Source organism: Phyllobates terribilis, unplaced genomic scaffold (genome assembly GCF_046119375.1).
Source record: "Phyllobates terribilis strain yellow unplaced genomic scaffold, ASM4611937v1 Scaffold_2__4_contigs__length_985480577, whole genome shotgun sequence".
Lineage (NCBI taxonomy): Eukaryota > Metazoa > Chordata > Amphibia > Anura > Dendrobatidae > Phyllobates > Phyllobates terribilis.
Window position 1 is genome coordinate 261609241 of NW_027362762.1, and position 17882 is coordinate 261627122.

Consider the following 17882-nt stretch of genomic DNA (forward strand, 5'->3'; position numbering starts at 1 on the left):
TGATTATAACGGATGTTGTGAAGAATATGTATAGTTAGATGGCCACTAATAATACTATGTTTGTTACCTACCAAGGCTTCTGTGGCACACTGGAAGACATAGCAAACATACTGGTTTATGCCAGGCTCCACACTTTCACGGCAGACAAAACCAAAGTGATCAATATGTGTAATACCCTGAAAAATACAAAATCAATAAATTACTATTGAATGTAAGCATGTAAAGTGTTTACACTGGTGAAATACAATTATTTATTAGCGAATTACAGATATAAACAAGTACCCAAATGTATGTCTACTATGAAGGTACTCCATTCACAATCACATTATAATATAATAAACTTAAATTGATATACAGAATTCCCCACAGTCACTCAATGAAAATTGTACAAGAAATAAGGCTGCCATTTTTTCTTGCCATTCCTTGAAGGTTTTTAAAAAAAACACCAGCAAAATTGTGATGATCAATGCAAGAAATGTACTTATATTACATGTATTTTATTGTCTTATTATCGCTTATATGCCATAGTTGAAACTAGCTACTGGGTGCTAGTGTACCTGCCAAGTCCACAACACCTTTCTTGAGAGTGCACGGGGACATAATAAAAATATTTTGTTAAAGAGGATCTGTCACCAGGTTAAAAGTGACAGGCTTTTGCTATTAATTTATTCCCACTGCTCCCCTTAGTATTACATTTATTTTCTTATCTTATTAAAGACTCCATACAGCTCCAGAGATACAGTGGGGAAAATAAGTATTTGACACACTGTCAATTTTGTAAGTTTTCCCACCTACAAAGAATGGAGAGGTCTATAATTTTTATCGTACGTACACTTCAACTGTGAGAGACAGAATTTAAATATAAAAAAAACAGAAAATCACATTGCATGATTTTTAAATAATTAAATTGCATTTTATTGCATGAAATAAGTATTCAATCACATACCAACCAGCAAGAATTCTGACTCTCACAGACCTGTTAGTTTTTCATTAAGAAGCCCTACTACTAATTGCATCTGTTTGAACTCCTTTCCTGTATAAAATACATCTGTCCACACTCTCAATCACACTCCAACCTCTCCACCAAGCCCAAGATCAAAGAGCTGTCTAAGGACACCAATGACAAAGTTGTAGACCTGCACAAGGCTGGGATGTGCTACAGGACAATAGGCAAGCAGCTTGGTGAGAAGGCAACAACTGTTGACACAATTATTAGAAAATGCAAGAAACACAAGATGACTGTCAATCTTCCTCAGTCTGGGGCTCCATGTAGAGTCTCACCTCGTGGGGTAAGGATGATTCTGAGAAAGGTCAGGAATCAGCCCAGAACTACACAGGAGGACCTGGTCAATGACCTGAAAAGAGCTGGGACCACAGTCTCAAACATTACCATTAGTAACACACTACGCTGTCATGAATAAAAATCCTGCAGGGCACGCAAGGTCCCCCTGCTCACCCCAGCACATGTCCAGGCCCGTTTGAAGTTTGCCAATGACCATCTGGATGATCCAGAGGAGGCATGGGAGAAGGTCATGTGGTCAGATGAGACCAAAATAGAACTTTTTGATATCAACGCCACTGGCATTGTTTCGAGGAAGAAGGATGAATACAACCCAAAGAACACCGTCCCAATCGTCAAGCATGGTGGAGGATACATCAAACTTTGGAGGGCTTTTTTGCATAGGGGACAGGATGACTGCACCGTATTGAAGGGAGGATGAATGGGGCCATGTTTCGCCAGATTTTGGTCAACAACCTCCTTCCCTCAGTAAGAGCATTGAAGATGGGTCGAGGCTGGGTCTTCCAGCATGACAATGATCTGAAACACACAGCCAGGGCAACTAAGGAATGGCTCCATAAGAAGCACTGCAATGTCCTGGAGTGGCTTAGCCAGTCTCCAGACCTGAACCCAATAGAAAATCTTTGAAAGGAGCTGAATCTCAATGTTGCCCAGTGACAACCCCGAAACCTGAAAGATCTGGAGAAGATCTGCATGGAGGAGTTGGCCAAAATCCCTGCTGCAGTGTGTGTGCAAACTTGGTCAAGAACTACAGGAAACGTCTGACCTATGTAACTGCAAACAAAAGTTTCTGTACCAAATATTAAGTTCTGTTTTTCTATTGTATCAAATACTTATTTCATGCAATAAAATGCAAATTAATTATGTAAAAATCATACAATATGATTTTCTGCATTTTTTTAAAGATTCTGTTTCTCACAGTTGAAGTGTACCTACGATAAAAATTAAAGACCTCTCCATTCTTTGTAGGTGGGAAAACTTGCATAATTGGCAGTGTATCAAATACTTATTTTCCCCACTGTATGGGCCTTTTATTTATTGCGCAGAATTATAATGCAGAGCATTGGTAGACACTCCCCCACAGAATTCTGTGACCAACCCTTAATGTCCTCTTTAACTACTTCTAGACGGGACATAGACTATAAACGTCTGTGTAATCCACACTTTACTCTTCAATGATGAGCTAAAACATCAATGCAAAGTAATTAACTTGCAGGAGATGGTGTAGCAGTGGTGGTGGGAAAACAGCTATCAAAACAAAGTCAGACTCAACATAGAGAAGGTAAAGAGGGTAGAAACAACGCTGAACCAGCGATAGTGTATACAGATTAGGAAGCACTGACAGTGCTTCCTCCTCCGGAACCAGGAATCACCTGGTGTACGATTAATAATCGTGAAACAAACCTTTTTAAAAGGTTCATTCATCACTATCTTGCAGTAAAAGCCCCTTTACAAACTCTCAATCAGATCATGATAGCGGACTGACAGAGATTTTCAGTTAACTGCTAGCTGTGACTGCTAGTTACAGCCAGCAACATCAGGGCTCTAGGCTCTAGAAGGCAAACACTACAACATTTTTACTGAAACCAAGATTCAAAAATGATGTTTAGACCTAATTATATCACATGCATTTAAATAAAAAAAATATGCCCAAAAGGTCAACAACCCCATTAAATGTTTTCTAAGCACTATAGGCATAGGAATGTGCTCCAGTTAGGTCAAGAGCAACCTTAAAGGGAATCTGTCAGCAGGATCCACCCCTTTTTCCCCAAAGGTTTTATGTGGTCATCATGTTGCTCTCTGAAAGATGGTGTCATCCACTTTACTGATGCAATCTGTTACTTGCTGTCTAAAAAATTGCCGTTTTAATCATATGCAAATGAGGTTGAAGTGCTCTGAGCATGACAAAGCACTTCACAAGCCTTCCCTTCTCTATTCCCTGCCCAGCCCAACCTTTCACTGCTTGACTGACTTGACTACACAGCATGTGAGCTATTAATCAAGCGGAAGGATGTTGGGATGGACATGGAATAGAGAAGGAAAGGCAGAGACTTGGGAAGTGCATTGATACACCCAGAACACTTAAACCTCATTTGCACATAAATTAAAACATTTATTTTCATTTAGTCAGGGAGCAACACATTGCATCAGTGAAGGTGTAGATGACATTATCTCTAACGTAAGAGAGCAATATGAACGAATAAACAGTTTGGGGAGTGGATAGAGCTGAAAGATTCCTTTTAATGAATATTTTCTCTACCCCAGACATTTTCTTTCTTTTCTACATCATAATAACTGATACTGCAATTATGTTTCATATTAAGTAGCAATTTGCCCATTATAAACGCCAAGTAGCTTTTAATTTGGATTTTGTTTGCGAGTGAGCCCAAAGCCTCTTACAATAATCTATTTATTCAATAGAGGAGGCTAAATCCTTAATCCAGTCACCTTCACCTTACTGGTTGCCATGACTTGGCGTAATACAAAGCATTGTCAATATTCAGGAGAACAAAGCTGACACCACTTCATATAGATAGCCACAAAGGAAGATGTCCAGGTGATTTATTTACTGTGCTTTCCATAGATCTTAGTGGGTACAAACTATAGTTGGTTGCTTATTGTGCTAAGCACGTAGGGCTTATGTAGGAATTCCCATTGGGGTCTTAAAAAAATAAATAAATACAGGTAGATCTCTTACCTAGAGACGCAGCCCTATGTACTGATAGCATACTACAGGAATATGCTGGAGAAGTCATTACAACAATGTGGAGCCCAGGGATTGGCTGCAGCGGTCACATGCATTGTAGTTGTGATGTCACCACTACAGCAAGTCAACCAAAGAAGTGGAGAAGCGGTAGTGTTCAATTTGTTGTTTTTATTTTGGCAAGCTTGAGGAATGAAGGAAATTATTTTGGAAAATCCTTTCCTGACAGGCTCCTTTGCCACACAAAAGGGTAACAAAACTATAAATTGCATATTTTTGGTTATTGGAGTAAGCAATAGTAGGCCAGACTAAAAACATCTTCTGTGAATATGTCAGTGTTTGAAGATGGACATTTACATATAATATTTCTTTTAGGCAGATGAACCTGCCAAGTGTACTAAGAGGAAGACACGTCAGAAAACGCTGTTTTTTTTCCCTGAAGCATTTTTATTTGTATTTTTTTTGTTATTTTTGTCCCAAGCGTTGTTTTGAGCCATGCCATTGCCTTGTATTGTACAGTATAGAGCTTCTTCAAAGCAGAAAATGTGTGACGTATGGACCAGTCACTTTTAATAACATGATGTCTTTGGAAACCTGAATCGTTTAAAATACGCTAAAAAAACTGAACATATGAACAGTGTTTTTACATAGAAATATATTCATTCTTTTTAGGGTTTTCTGGGCGCTTTTCCAGGGAGGTTTCGGAGTGGACCAGTCTAAAAAAGACGTTATGTGCACATATCCCATCACCTCTGAAATATTAAAGTGGACCTGTGTCACTAAAATATGCTGCAATATGTAATGGCCAAATATTACAGGAACATGTCCGTTCTCATATTAGCAAAAAGGACATAGAATGATTGTGCCTGGCTAATTGAGCATTCATGCAATCTAAAGGATTCATAGCTATGAGTCCACTGTATTCACCAGGGAGCGCTCCCTCCAGGGTGACTCTTACTCTACCTGTTATTTCATTATCTTCAGTTTGGTCTTGCCGATTGCTTTTACTTTTGCTCCAGTAGGATGGGTTATGGTTATTGCTACATTATTGTAATGTTCTCTGCAAAGGCGGTCCTAAATATAATCCAAGGGTTCCCGTTACTTGTATCCTCCGCCTTGGCTTACACAGCAGCTCTGTGTGCTCAGATTGGCTGCTGTATGTGTATGCAGCTCACTAGGCGGTTGCTGTGCAGTGATGTAATTTCCCTTACAGCAAGGGTGGGCAATTCATTTTCCCGAGTGGACACACAAGAGACCAGGAATGTTACAGAGGGCCAAACCAATAAATACATTGAAATTAATTTTGTTCAATATTAACAGAAACATATTATTTTAATTTTATTGCTTATTGTTCAGCAAACCAAAACCACATACTTTACTGATTTTTACAGTTTATAACATTATTCAGCCCTTGAACTATGATCACAAGCTAACCCAAAAATAACTTGTCCCCACAGCTCCAACACAGTATACTGGACCCCGCAGCCCCTCATACACACTATAATGGTTCCTATGTCCACCACACAGTATGGTTCCCCACAGCTCTCAAACACAGAATGGTGACCCCCGCAGCTCCCAATACAATGATGGCCCACACAGTACCCCCAACACAGTAAGAGATCCCCCACAGCCCTCAAACATAGGATGATAACCCCCACAGTCCCCCAAAAACAAAATGATGACCCTCACAGTACCTCCAACACAGTATGATCCCCCATAGCCTCCAAACACAGAATGATGAGCCCCACATTATTATCTCCCACAGCCTCCAAACACAGATTGATGACCCCCAGAGTCTCCAAAACACAGAATAATGACCCCAACAGCTCCAAACACAGTATCATCACCCCAACTCAGTATGATGGCCCCCAAGGTCCCGACACAAAGTATGATTCCCCACAGTCCCCCAACAGAGAATGATGACCCCACTTGGAGGGTAACCACGGAATGCAGCACATGGGCCACTGCTTCCAGCCTTTTTGTCGTCATGGTCCGCGGGCTGGATAGGAACAGCCAAAGGGCCTGATGGGGCCCGAGGACCGTAGTTAGCCCACTTCTGACTAACATAGATTCCCATGTGTTGGTTCTGTCAAGTAGAGTCAGAAGATGAAATACATTTCCTGACTCATTTCTGATGACAGAAATTTCATTTCTTCTTCCTCACAATATTTTATATTGCAGCTTTTTCTGTTCAGATTGGCTGCGGTGTATAAGCACATGTCGACAACAATCTCACAAACAAGTCAGTACATGGGGCATTGACTCCCAGGAAACTACAAAAACCTAAACCCCAAGAAAACAATTACAAGCCAATACATGGGATAAGACTGGAGCTTTGTTAAATGTCCTTTATATCAGATTAAATGTCAGGAACTTTATGATAAATGCCATGTGAACTGCAAATATCATGCTACAGATTTATTTAAAAGGTAACTGTACTTTGAAGAAACTTTTCAGAATAAGCTGTCCTGTGTGCATGTGTACATGAAGGATAACTATTTCTTCTGCCTTTTATCCTGAATTTTCACCAGTTTTCCCCTCTGCAGACTTGATCTCTTAATTTTCAACTGACTCTGAGCTAGTACGGAAAGTAGCTGCTATAATGTCTCCAAACACAGCACAGTCCATTATGTAGAGATGGATTCCTTCTTTCCATTCTGTATGTAGCACGCAGACAGAAGTAGAAGCAGCCTGGAAGAAATTATGCAGCAGAACAGTGTAGATGTGAATTCAGCTCTGGGGTGAGGTAAAAGACTTGATAGCGAGCTCAGCACAATCTTTCTCTTTCTACCTCTGCCTGTTTTCTGACTCTGCTCCTCACTCCTCCTCACCCACTGAAGAGTATAATAGGAGGTGTCACTTGACACTTCACTGTGCTGGCAGTCCACCTCGAAGTTGAGCCAAATACAACGGGAGTCTAGACACATTCAAACAAGCACTTAGTATTGTTTAAAGGGGTTGTCTGGTCTTCTGATATAAATCTGCAGTCATTCTATAAGACTACAGACTAATGAAATCCGACAGTGTGTGCTGTGTACGATGTCAGGATTCACTGGTATTGTAAGCATGCAATTTACAAACATGCTGTCACATGCTGACTAGGCATGCTTGGTTTCTCTCAATTCATTTATATTGAGAGAAGCCAGGCACTTATAGTCAAAATATGGCAGTCAATGTCAGGATTCAGAAGTCTGCAGTCAAACAGAATGCCTGCAGACCTCTATCATAACCAGACAACCCCTTTAATGAACCTGACAGTGCTGGCATTAGATGGAGATGGTTGTTCTAGTGACAGACAATTTTTAAAGAATTGGGTGCAAGTGCACTGACTATACAGCCTTCAAATTAATGTTAGGGAACTTCCATTTTATTTTCATTAATCATCTGGATGGTACTGCAAAAAAAGCTCACAGTGTAAATTTTTATCCTTTCTAGAATGTTTTTCATTTAGTTCTTGGGCAGGCCTCATTTAATGCAGCCATAAAGGCATTGTCTAATCAAGAAGTCAGGCAAAATCTCCACTCTAGAGTCTAGACTAACTACACACAAACAGGAGCATGCAGTACCCAGACACTTACCTGAGAACATGAGGAGATATCTTTAAAGTTCTTTTCCAGGACTACAGATTTGGTGTCAGGACTTATGAGATTAATTTCAAACCTTCCAACCTGGAAAATAAATGTTATTATTAGCACTAAAATCGTGGTAACTAATGTACACTCCTCAACATTGAAATTGGGTCACACTTTTTACAAAAATGTCCTTTAATGCAAAAATACACAGACATATACATATTACACATACAACCCTTGGCAAAAATTATGGAATCACAGGGCTCGGAGGATGTTCATTCAGTTGTTTAATGTTGTTGAAAAAAAGCACATCACAGACATAGCACAAAACTAAAGTAATTTCAAATTATGGAATCACTCAATTCTGAGGAAAAAATTATGGAATCATGAAAAACAAACACACAAAAGAACACTCCAGTACATCACTAGTATTTTGTTGCACCACCTCTGGCTTTAATAACAGCTTGCAGTCTCTGAGGCATGGACTTAATGAGTGACAAACAGTACTCTTCATCAATCTGGCTCCAACTTTCTCTGATTGCTGTTGGAGCCTTGTCATGGACCATTTTCTTCAACTTTCACCAAAGATTTTCAATTGGATTGAGATCCGGACTATTTGCAGGCCATGACATTGACCTTATGTGTCTTCTTTCAAGGAATGTTTTCACAGTTTTTGCTCTATGGCAGGATGCATTATCATCTTGAAAAATGATGTCATCATCCCCAAACATCCTTTCAATTGATGGGATAAGAAAACTGTCCAAAATATCAATGTAAACTTGGGCATTTATTGAAGATGTAATGACAGCCATCTCCCCAGTGCCTTTACCTGACATGCTGCCCCATATCATCAATGACTGTGAAAATTTGCATGTTCTCTTCATGGAGTCATCTTTATAAATCTCATTGGAACGGCACCAAACAAAAGTTCCAGCATCATCAGCTTGCCCAATGCAGATTCGCGATTCATCACTGAATATGACTTTCATCCAGTCATCCACAGTCCACGGTTGCTTTTCCTTAGCCCATTGTAACCTTGTTTTTTTCTGTTTAGGTGTTAATGATGGCTTATGTTTAGCTTTTCTGTATGTAAATCCCATTTCCTTTAGGCGGTTTCTTACAGTTCGGTCACAGACATTGACTCCAGTTTCCTCCCATTCGTTCCTCATTTGTTTTGTTGTGCATTTCCTGTTTTGGAGACATATTGCTTTAAGTTTCCGGTCTTGATGCTTTGATGTCTTCCTTGGTCTACCAGTATGTTTGCCTTTAACAACCTTCCCATGTTGTTTGTATTTGGTCTAGATTTTAGACCCATCTAACTGTGAACAACCAACATCTTTTGCAACATTGTGTGATGATTTACCTTCTTTTAAAAGTTTGATAATCCTCTCCTTTGTTTCAATTGACATCTCTCGTGTTGGAGCCATGATTCATGTCAGTCCACTTGGTGCAACAGCTCTCCAAGGTGTGATCACTCCTTTTTAGATGCAAACTATGAGCAGATCTAATTTGATGCTAGTTTTGGAAATTAAAATTTACAGGGTGATTCCATAATTTTTTCCTCAGAATTGAGTGATTCCATAATTTTTTACCTCTGCTCGGTCTGAAAAAACTGACCCTTACTGAGTACCACATTTTTTATCTTGATTTCTTTTAGTGTTTCTTAAAGCCATAAAGTTGCCATTTGAAATGACTTTAGTTTTGTGCCATGTCTGTGACCTGCTTTTTTTCAACAACATTAAACAACTGAATGAACATCCTCCGAGCCCGGTGATTCCATAATTTTTGCCAGGGGTTGTATATGCTGTACAGAAATATACGCTCCTCAAGAGTGAAATTGCAACTGACAGGAAGGAAAAATCGTAGAATTATGGAAATTACAGGATCGATAGATATGTTAATTATATGCAGATGATGAAAAAATGGAAACAAAATTTTCAAAACAATACGATTTATTCAGTATTGAGTATGAGCGTCACATGTAGTAATATATACACTTACAAGCCTTGGCTGCTATCAATGAGGTTAGTAATGGTTTTCTGAGGAATGTTCTGCCACACTGAATGCACCTAGGTGCGCAAATCATCATTATCCGCTGCTGGCAGCTCCCTTTGCAACTGAACACCAATAACATCCCAGATGAGCTCGATGGAAGACAAGTAGAAAGACACTGCATATCATGGTACCACACTTAAGCCATGCAGGTTGCTCACGAGCTACATGTGGCCTGGTGTTTTTGCAGTGAAGAACAGCTCCTGGAATACTTTGGAGTAATGGCTGTGTCACTGATTCCACCCCCACATGATAAGCCCGTTAATATGACCAGTGTGATGTTTCCTCGTGAAGGCCTCTTCATTGAGTTGCCCACATGGTTTCCAGGTGGAGACCGAAGGCTGGAATGGAGCAGTAGAGGCTGGAATGAAGGTCTATCCTCTTGAGTAATGAGTTTTGCTTTTGTCTTGAACGCAATGTTAGCCAAAGATTTGTCTGGTGGCCACGTGGGCAATGCCATGAAAAGGCCATCACATGGGAGTGTCACACTCTTGGGATTATGGATAGTAGCCTGACCCCTAGAGTCTTCTTTCCAGGTACACTGACAGCTCAGCATTACATTAATTTGGTTTGAGTAGTTCTACAAACTGTATCAGGAGCTTTTATTCAAATGACAACACCAGACTGCATGTGGCTCGTGCTGCTGTGAGCAGCCTGAATGGCTCAAATGTACTGCCATGCCCTGCAGCATCTTTTCTCCCATTGAACACATCTGAGACGTCATTGGTTGGCAACTGCAAAGGGAGCTGCCAGCAGCAGATCTTGATGATTTGCATGCCCAAGTGCATTCAGCGTGGCAGAACATTCCTCAGACAACCATTAATAACCTCATGGATAGCAGCACTCATACTCGATACTAAATAAATTGAAATGTTTTGAAAAATTCTGAAAAAAAAAGGAAATAAAATTTTTAATAATCCTATGATTTTCATAATTACACATCTATTCCTCCTTGGTGTTTCAAATTCAATGTTAAGAAGTGTATTAGCTCCAAATAGGATGTAAAGGTAAGTCCACAAATAAAGGAACTTCTGCAGATTTTCTCTTCAGATTTGCAAAAAATAAAATCTTCAGCAAATTACAGAAGCAGCTGGTGTTGCAGATTTTACAGGAGATTATCTGCAGATCCACAGCAAAAACTGCAGGTGTGAAAAATTGTCTAAAATAAAAATAAAAAATGACTATTCCTACCATTCCCTTCATTTACAGTACCTCACTTGCGGCGAGGTTTCCCTTGTTCTATAGGCGGTCTTGGATTACTAACTTATTCTGGTGATGTGTTGACACAAGTCACAGTCCTCAGCATTCATATGTGTCAGCATGTCATTACAAGGAGTCAGAGGTGCAGGGACCTGCTGGGGGGCACAGGGATGTCTCCATAGCAGAGGCAGAAAGCAGGTATCATTTTTCCCATTGTAGAATCCACCAGTAAAATCTGCACAAAATCATGCGATTTCGTTGCAAATTTTTTACAACTTATTCTAAGCCATATTTTCTCTGGAATCATCTGCGACAAATCTGTTAAAGTGCACATGTAGCAAAATTGAATATGTTATTGTGCTTTTGTTTTGTACTTTTACAATTGCCTAATGCCATAAACATTACATAACTAATATTGTTTATTGCTTGTTTATTGCATGCCCTTTTTTACCGTTTACATTATGCATGTACTAAACATGCATTTTCAAAGGCCAATAATCGACTATGAGAGTTCCCGATTATTTTCCTGTGTAAACAGGCTGCCAATCACCCAACCAAATACTCGTTTGTCAGGTGAAATGATCTTTAAGCTTGCTTAAAAATGATCATTCTCAGCTGCCCACCATCTTGTGGAAACAGAACACATTCTGCTGAGAACAATGACAGCCTAAGCACACAGAACGATCATACTAGTGATGCTAGGAAGTGCATGTGGTCGGCTGGTCTAAATAGGATAACATGTAACCAATAGACTGTCTTTTAACAACCGTCAGTAGCAAGTGTAAAAAAATGCACCCTTAAGCCGCCATGCACAGTAGGTGCCTGTCAGCTGAACGATGGATGGGCCGGTTGTTTGGTTGGCAGACATGGGCCATCTCTCCCATAAACAGGAACGCTCATTTGGCTGGTGTTCTCTGCGAAAAAGCTGCAAGTAGACATGTCTGGCGGTAGCTTACCTCTGGAAGAAGAGAATGATCTGCAGTCTGAAATCGGAATTGCCAGATCCTTAACTCCCCCAAAAATCAATTGTTTGGGGGGTCCCAATACATATTAGACTGTCCTCCAAACCCGCTGATATTGGTAAGTTTGGGGCGCCATAAATCTATTATGTAGGATAATGTATGGCCAGACAGCCTTGAGGACTGTGGGACCTCTACAAATAGGGAATCCTCAGTGATCACATCAAAGGTCTTTGCCAATCGGTGAGATTACTAATTAAAAGGAGTTAAATTCCTGAATGTACTCCCGTTCTCAGAGGAAGCCATGAAAGCACTGCTATGTTGGGCAAGCTAATCACTTGTTTGACAATTATCAAAAGCTTTAGGGTCGCCATACTCTTTAGATACTCATCATCTAAGACAGTAAAGACCATTTACATGAACCAATAGCAGGCATTTAATGACAAACAATTGGCTACAAACAAGCACACCGACCCAAATTCTGTGCACACAGATCGATTGTTAATACAATCATTGTATATCATTGAGATTGGTAGCACAAAGGGCATTGTGTTTCCGAGAACGATGATCTTTGTTTCCGCCATGAATGATCCAATCACAAATGAGCGTTTGTTGATTGGGTGATTGTCAGCATGTTTACACAAGCCTGTGATTGGCCAAATAGTTTGCTTGTTTAATTGAGCCCTAAGAAAAGGGGAGTAAGAAGTCGACAGACACTTCTGAAGACGAATTATCTTATCTCCTCTAAGAAATAAAGGACCAAGATTCTTCAGGGGAATTGCTATAAGACTCAGAAAAGTCCATAGGGTAATTGAACCCAAGCCATAGCCAAACTGCCTAGTATAACCACCTAGAGTCCTGTGGCGGAAACGCGTTGGGAGGCACATAGGAATGAACAGAACCAAGTGTGATACAGGGAACATAGGGTTATTTAGGTGACAATACCTTGGGTCATCTTGTTTGTCTCCCTACATAAAGAATGCATAATGATGCCACCACTGACTGACCCTGCCATCTTGACACCAATTACAGAGGTGAGATCGTTCCACTTCTATATTTCACTACTGTATATTTGAGAAGTAGGTAACCTGATTTTTATTAGGTTCCATAGCAGCTTTATTTCATACAGTACCACTTGTCATTTAACTGTATCAGCAGATTTGTTCATTTGTTCCATTTTTCACTTTGTCTCATAGGGGTCCCGGCTGTATTTTCAGTATTTTTGTCCACTGCTGGACTTGTCTTGTAAACCTATATTCAATTATATGAGTACATCTGTTTTGTCGGCTAGTTACTGAACACATGTCTTAGGCAATGTGCCCACCATCAGAAATAGCAGCGTTTTGTACGCAGCGCATCTGCGCTGGGTCTAGAACTATGCGTTCTACATTACAAGCTCAGTGGATGAGATTTATAGAAATTCCATGCCCACTATGCTTCTATTTATCGCTGCGTAAACTCACCAGCGGTGCGGGTTCACGAGCTGCAGCATGTTAATTTCGGCTACAGAAATTTCGACAATAGAATGTCGTTCGATGCGGTAAATCCGCATAGTTCACTGAACACATGCAGATTTACCTGAGTGATTAGAACGCAGCGAAAGTACGCTGCATCCAAAGTGCTGCTATTCCTGTTCGTGCGCAAGTAGCCTTATGGGGTAGAGAATGTTTTTCAAGATTTGCGCGCAACTACTGTTGGCCCATGTGACCCCGTGTTCAATTCTCTTTTCTGAAATTGTGGGTTAGATCTAAATTTGTGACTATTTATACTCAGGATTTTGTACCTATATGGGAGAGATACATTGGGTCTACTGCAATTAGAATCAACAAATATCACAATTCCTTTGTATATGTCAATAGGACTGTTTAGATGTCAACTTATTGATACTGGTAAAACGGGTAGGGCTACTTAATTGTCCAACATTTTATTAGGATAGTGCTTATAATATACAATATAATAACTTAAACTAGATAAGGTCTATTTCACTATCCACGTTTTTGTCTTTTTTTGATTGGTCTCAATTTTAGTTTTGTTGAATAAAGATTGGTTTATAACGTAACTCTCACATTTTTGCTGCATCTATAAATTTTTTCTGGGTATCCTTAAAAATCTGGAGTAGAAACAAAGGTGGCCATAAATCATCTTAAACTGGATTTACAAGGGCAGCCATGGGCACCGATAACAAGTGCTGATGGACAAAATAAGTCAATCAGGGCTCATTTAATGCCTTTTTACACAGCCCCATACAAACTGTATTGGGACTGCACAATTGATAATTGTAATCATTCCATCCCCATATACAGCATTTATAATGTCAGCAAAACACCCTATACCTGTGGTGAGGCACTGCCAATGACAATGATCTTTGGGACACCTGAACAACCCAATCAGCCAACAATCAGTTATTTTGAACCCTTGTTCTGATAATTATTTGTTCAGGTGAAGGGGCATTTAGAAGAGATTAGGAGAATAAAGATAAAGGATACAGACCATGCCATAGATCCACCATCAGCCCATTTTGATGCTAGATGTGTAATGTAATACATAGATGTTTTAAAGCCAATGATTCAAATATGAATGTATTGCAAAAATTATTCTTAGCTAAAAAGGCATGCACTTTGGGAAAAAAAAGTTTAAAATGCTGAAACAGAGAACCTTCATGGAGTTTTTCTAGATTTGTACATACCTGAAAGAGCATTGTTCTGTTTTTCTCAGAGTCAGACGGTTGTACATGGCTTGGTGCACTTGCATGTCTTCTTCTTGACTGTATTTTTCCATCATACACCTTCTTCTGAATAGTAACACTACTACATCGAGACCTAAACTCCTGCTGATCCTCAAAGCCTGAGTCTTCAAGTATCCTCTCTGGAAAAGATACCCGCATACCAGCAAGATTGCTCTGGCTACCTACTGTAAATATCCCTGAATGGTTCCTGGAGGCAGAATTGGCATTAGAGTCAGTGTCCAGATCCTGAAATGTACTATCAGATGGAGAGAGCGGAAAGTTGGTCTCAGCCAACGTGAGGTCACAGCTGGAGTCCACACTGCGTTGCTCGCTCAGCAGCTTCAGACGCTGACGTTCGTGTAGAGAGAATTTCTCGATACAGTCATCAATAAGAGTTGAAGGGGCATTTTTATGGGCAATTACCACCTTCCCACAATATAAAACCTCAAACTTCTGTGAATTATAAAAGGCATCTTCACTGTCTTTGTTGGGCTTTGAGTCTTCCTTCAGGGCAACCTTGGAAACCTGACGAATGCTACTGATGACTGTGGAAACCTGAATAGAAAGAGAGCACAAGAATTAGGCATGTGTATAGAAGTTTTACTTGTCTATTACTTGGCAGAGGTCATTTTGTTACTGATCTCTAATATTAGGGGTGTCCTTATCTTATCTGTCCTTTATAAAACAATACATATCGTAATACCTGAGACTAGGATGTACAACAGTGTCGGTTGATTTTTGGCAAGTGGATTTTCCCTTTCTCAACAAAATGCTAATTCAGCATAGAAGTGATCAGGACATTGCTCACATTGCTAACAAGCTGGCTATTCAGATTCTTCAGGTCTTCAGCTCATGGCCCAACTTGGCAAGGAAGGGCCAGGGAGCTTGGCAATATACAAACCAGCCTCTAAAAGCCCATTTATAAGAGCAGATATTGTTCCGTTAATGAATGCTGATCGATTACACACGTCAATTGGCGCTCGTTTACTAGCCTGTTTACATGTGCTGATGAAAACTGATGGGAACAGATCGCTAATATGATCGTTCTGTCCACATACAGCATCATCTTGTGGGCAGCACATTCCCTGTGTGCACGTGGCGATGTGCCGCTGGTAACAATGATGAATGTTTTGCTCACTTGTCGGGTGATAGCAGACATTTACCTGGCCAATGACTGGGAAAGATTATCATCTCACCAAAATGGGCCTTTACCTATAAACCTTTGCAGGTAAGGTGGCCGTCTGCCTGAGAAAAAGAGTCAAAAAGCAAAAAAAAAAAAAAAAACAGCAATTCAAGGGACCCTATAGTTGTCATAGGCACATATCAGAATATTGTACAGTGGATATTAGTGGACTAAGGAGACATGGCTTCCTGTTAATGGGGCTATCCCAAGTTATGTGGCGTAGCTCACTTCAGTGATAATGGCGGTTATAGCCGCACACACCGGTTGACACATGTGTATGATCGATCGGTAGGTATCATGTACTGTATGTGTCTTATTCTAATGGTAAGAACATGTGCACAACACCTAACAATTGTGCACGTGTCTCAGAAGTGTGTGGGGTCATAATGTCATCAACACCACCCACTTAAAATATGGGGTGCCACCTTATCAACCATAACGAATGCAATTTTTCTAAAATGTCTCTGAAACAAGTGAGAAGACTGAGGTCTTCATAGACATGTGGCAACAGAAGATTAAGGTTGTACATTGTGTCTTGATATTGTTTACACAAGTCTTTCAATTTTTTGTTTCCTTGTGCTTTCTCGCACGGGACATTACTTTTCCTAAAGATAAAATTAAATGGGTTTCCCACTTAAAAAATATAACTTTCTCCATCCAAACAAAAACTGTACAAAATAGCAGAGCATGCTGCAATGTTTTGTTGGATAACATGGCAGACACCGTGATGGAGACCTGACGGACACCATTAAAGTTTTGCTGAAGAAATTTCTAGGGTTGAACACTAGATCCATTCATCTGAATGGGATTGGTTATGCAGAAAGCACATAGACATCTGGAAACCAATCGTGTGAATGAACCAGTAACAAACCTCTGCAATATATCGGCACGTTGTATTTTTTGTATGCAGAAAATCCACTGCATTCAACAGTTAAAGCAAAGTGGAAGTGATTTCATGAAACCCATGCCTACTGTGTTTAAAGACGCTGATGAACTTTCTGGTGCATTTTTTTCCTTTCAGGCTTCTAATGGGGAGTCTGAAAAAAACACATGTAAAAAAATGCAGTTGCTTTTTTAAGAGCAGATTCCCAGCATTTCTGTGGTAAAAAAAAATGAAAGAAAAAAAGACTGCTTCAAATCTGCACCAAAAACTCATTAAAAAAAGGGAGAAAACGCATAAAAAAAAACACATTAATCAGGGCAGATTGCTAATATGGGGCAGGCACCTTGAAGAAAAAAAATTAAGAGGAAAAAAAGCTGCATTTTTGCACCTGATAATACAGTAATGGATGAGTTATATCAACTGTGAATTCTGCTGCACTATAAACACCGGATCATTTGTAGTTCTCCAGTCTCATGTCCAGTATTTTTCCTAAGACGTATGGAATAGTGAAATCTGTGAGTCACATGTAACCTGGGTCAAACTAATCCGCTGATCCAGCTAATAATAAACGCAACAAAGTTAATTGCAGATGATTGTTATTTCTTGGTACTAAAACAATCACATTTTGACAGTGATTTGGGTGATTTACAGCATTCTGTAGGTGATCAGACCAGTAAACGCTTGTCCAGCAATCCACACAAACAAAATTTGCAGGCATAGGCTATGGCCCCACTATCAGTATTCGGTCAGTATTTTTTCTCAGGAGTGGGAGACAAAACCAGGAGAGGATGATAAATGCAGAATTAGTGCACTTGTTCCTATTATACGAGTTTACACAGGACGATGCACCGCCAAGAACAATGATCTTTTGTGTTGGGAATTGTACAGTGGTGGCCAAAAGTATTGGCACCCCTGCAATTCTGTCAGATAATACTCAGTTTCTTCCTGAAAATGATTGCAATCACAAATTCTTTGGTCTTATTATCTTCATTTAATTTGCTTGCAAGGAAAAAACACAAAAGAGAAAGAAGCAAAAATCAAATCATTGATCATTTCACACAAAACTCCAAAAATGGGCCAGACAAAAGTATTGGCACCCTCAGCCTAATACTTGGTTGCACAACCTTTAGCCAAAATAACTGCGAACAACCGCTTCCGGTAACCATCAATGAGTTTCTTACAATGCTCTGCTGGAATTGTAGACCATTCTTCTTTGGCAAACTGCTCCAGGTCCCTGATATTTGAAGGGTGCCTTCTCCAAACTGCCATTTTCAGATCTCTCCACAGGTGTTCTATGGGATTCA

General features: G+C 39.9%; 1 protein-coding gene across 3 annotated transcripts in view; it reads right to left on the reverse strand.

Annotated features, from left to right (window-relative positions):
- TBC1D4 (TBC1 domain family member 4) overlaps positions 1–17882 on the reverse strand; it is a 163434-nt gene that overhangs the window by 58716 nt on the left and 86836 nt on the right. For all 3 annotated transcript variants that reach the window (XM_073663974.1, XM_073663975.1, XM_073663973.1), the window contains exons 2-4: positions 14474–15067; positions 7583–7672; positions 72–176 (exon numbers count right to left, since the gene is read on the reverse strand). In XM_073663974.1, the coding sequence (XP_073520075.1) occupies positions 72–176; positions 7583–7672; positions 14474–15067 (789 nt within the window). The remainder of the gene's footprint in view (positions 1–71; positions 177–7582; positions 7673–14473; positions 15068–17882) is intronic.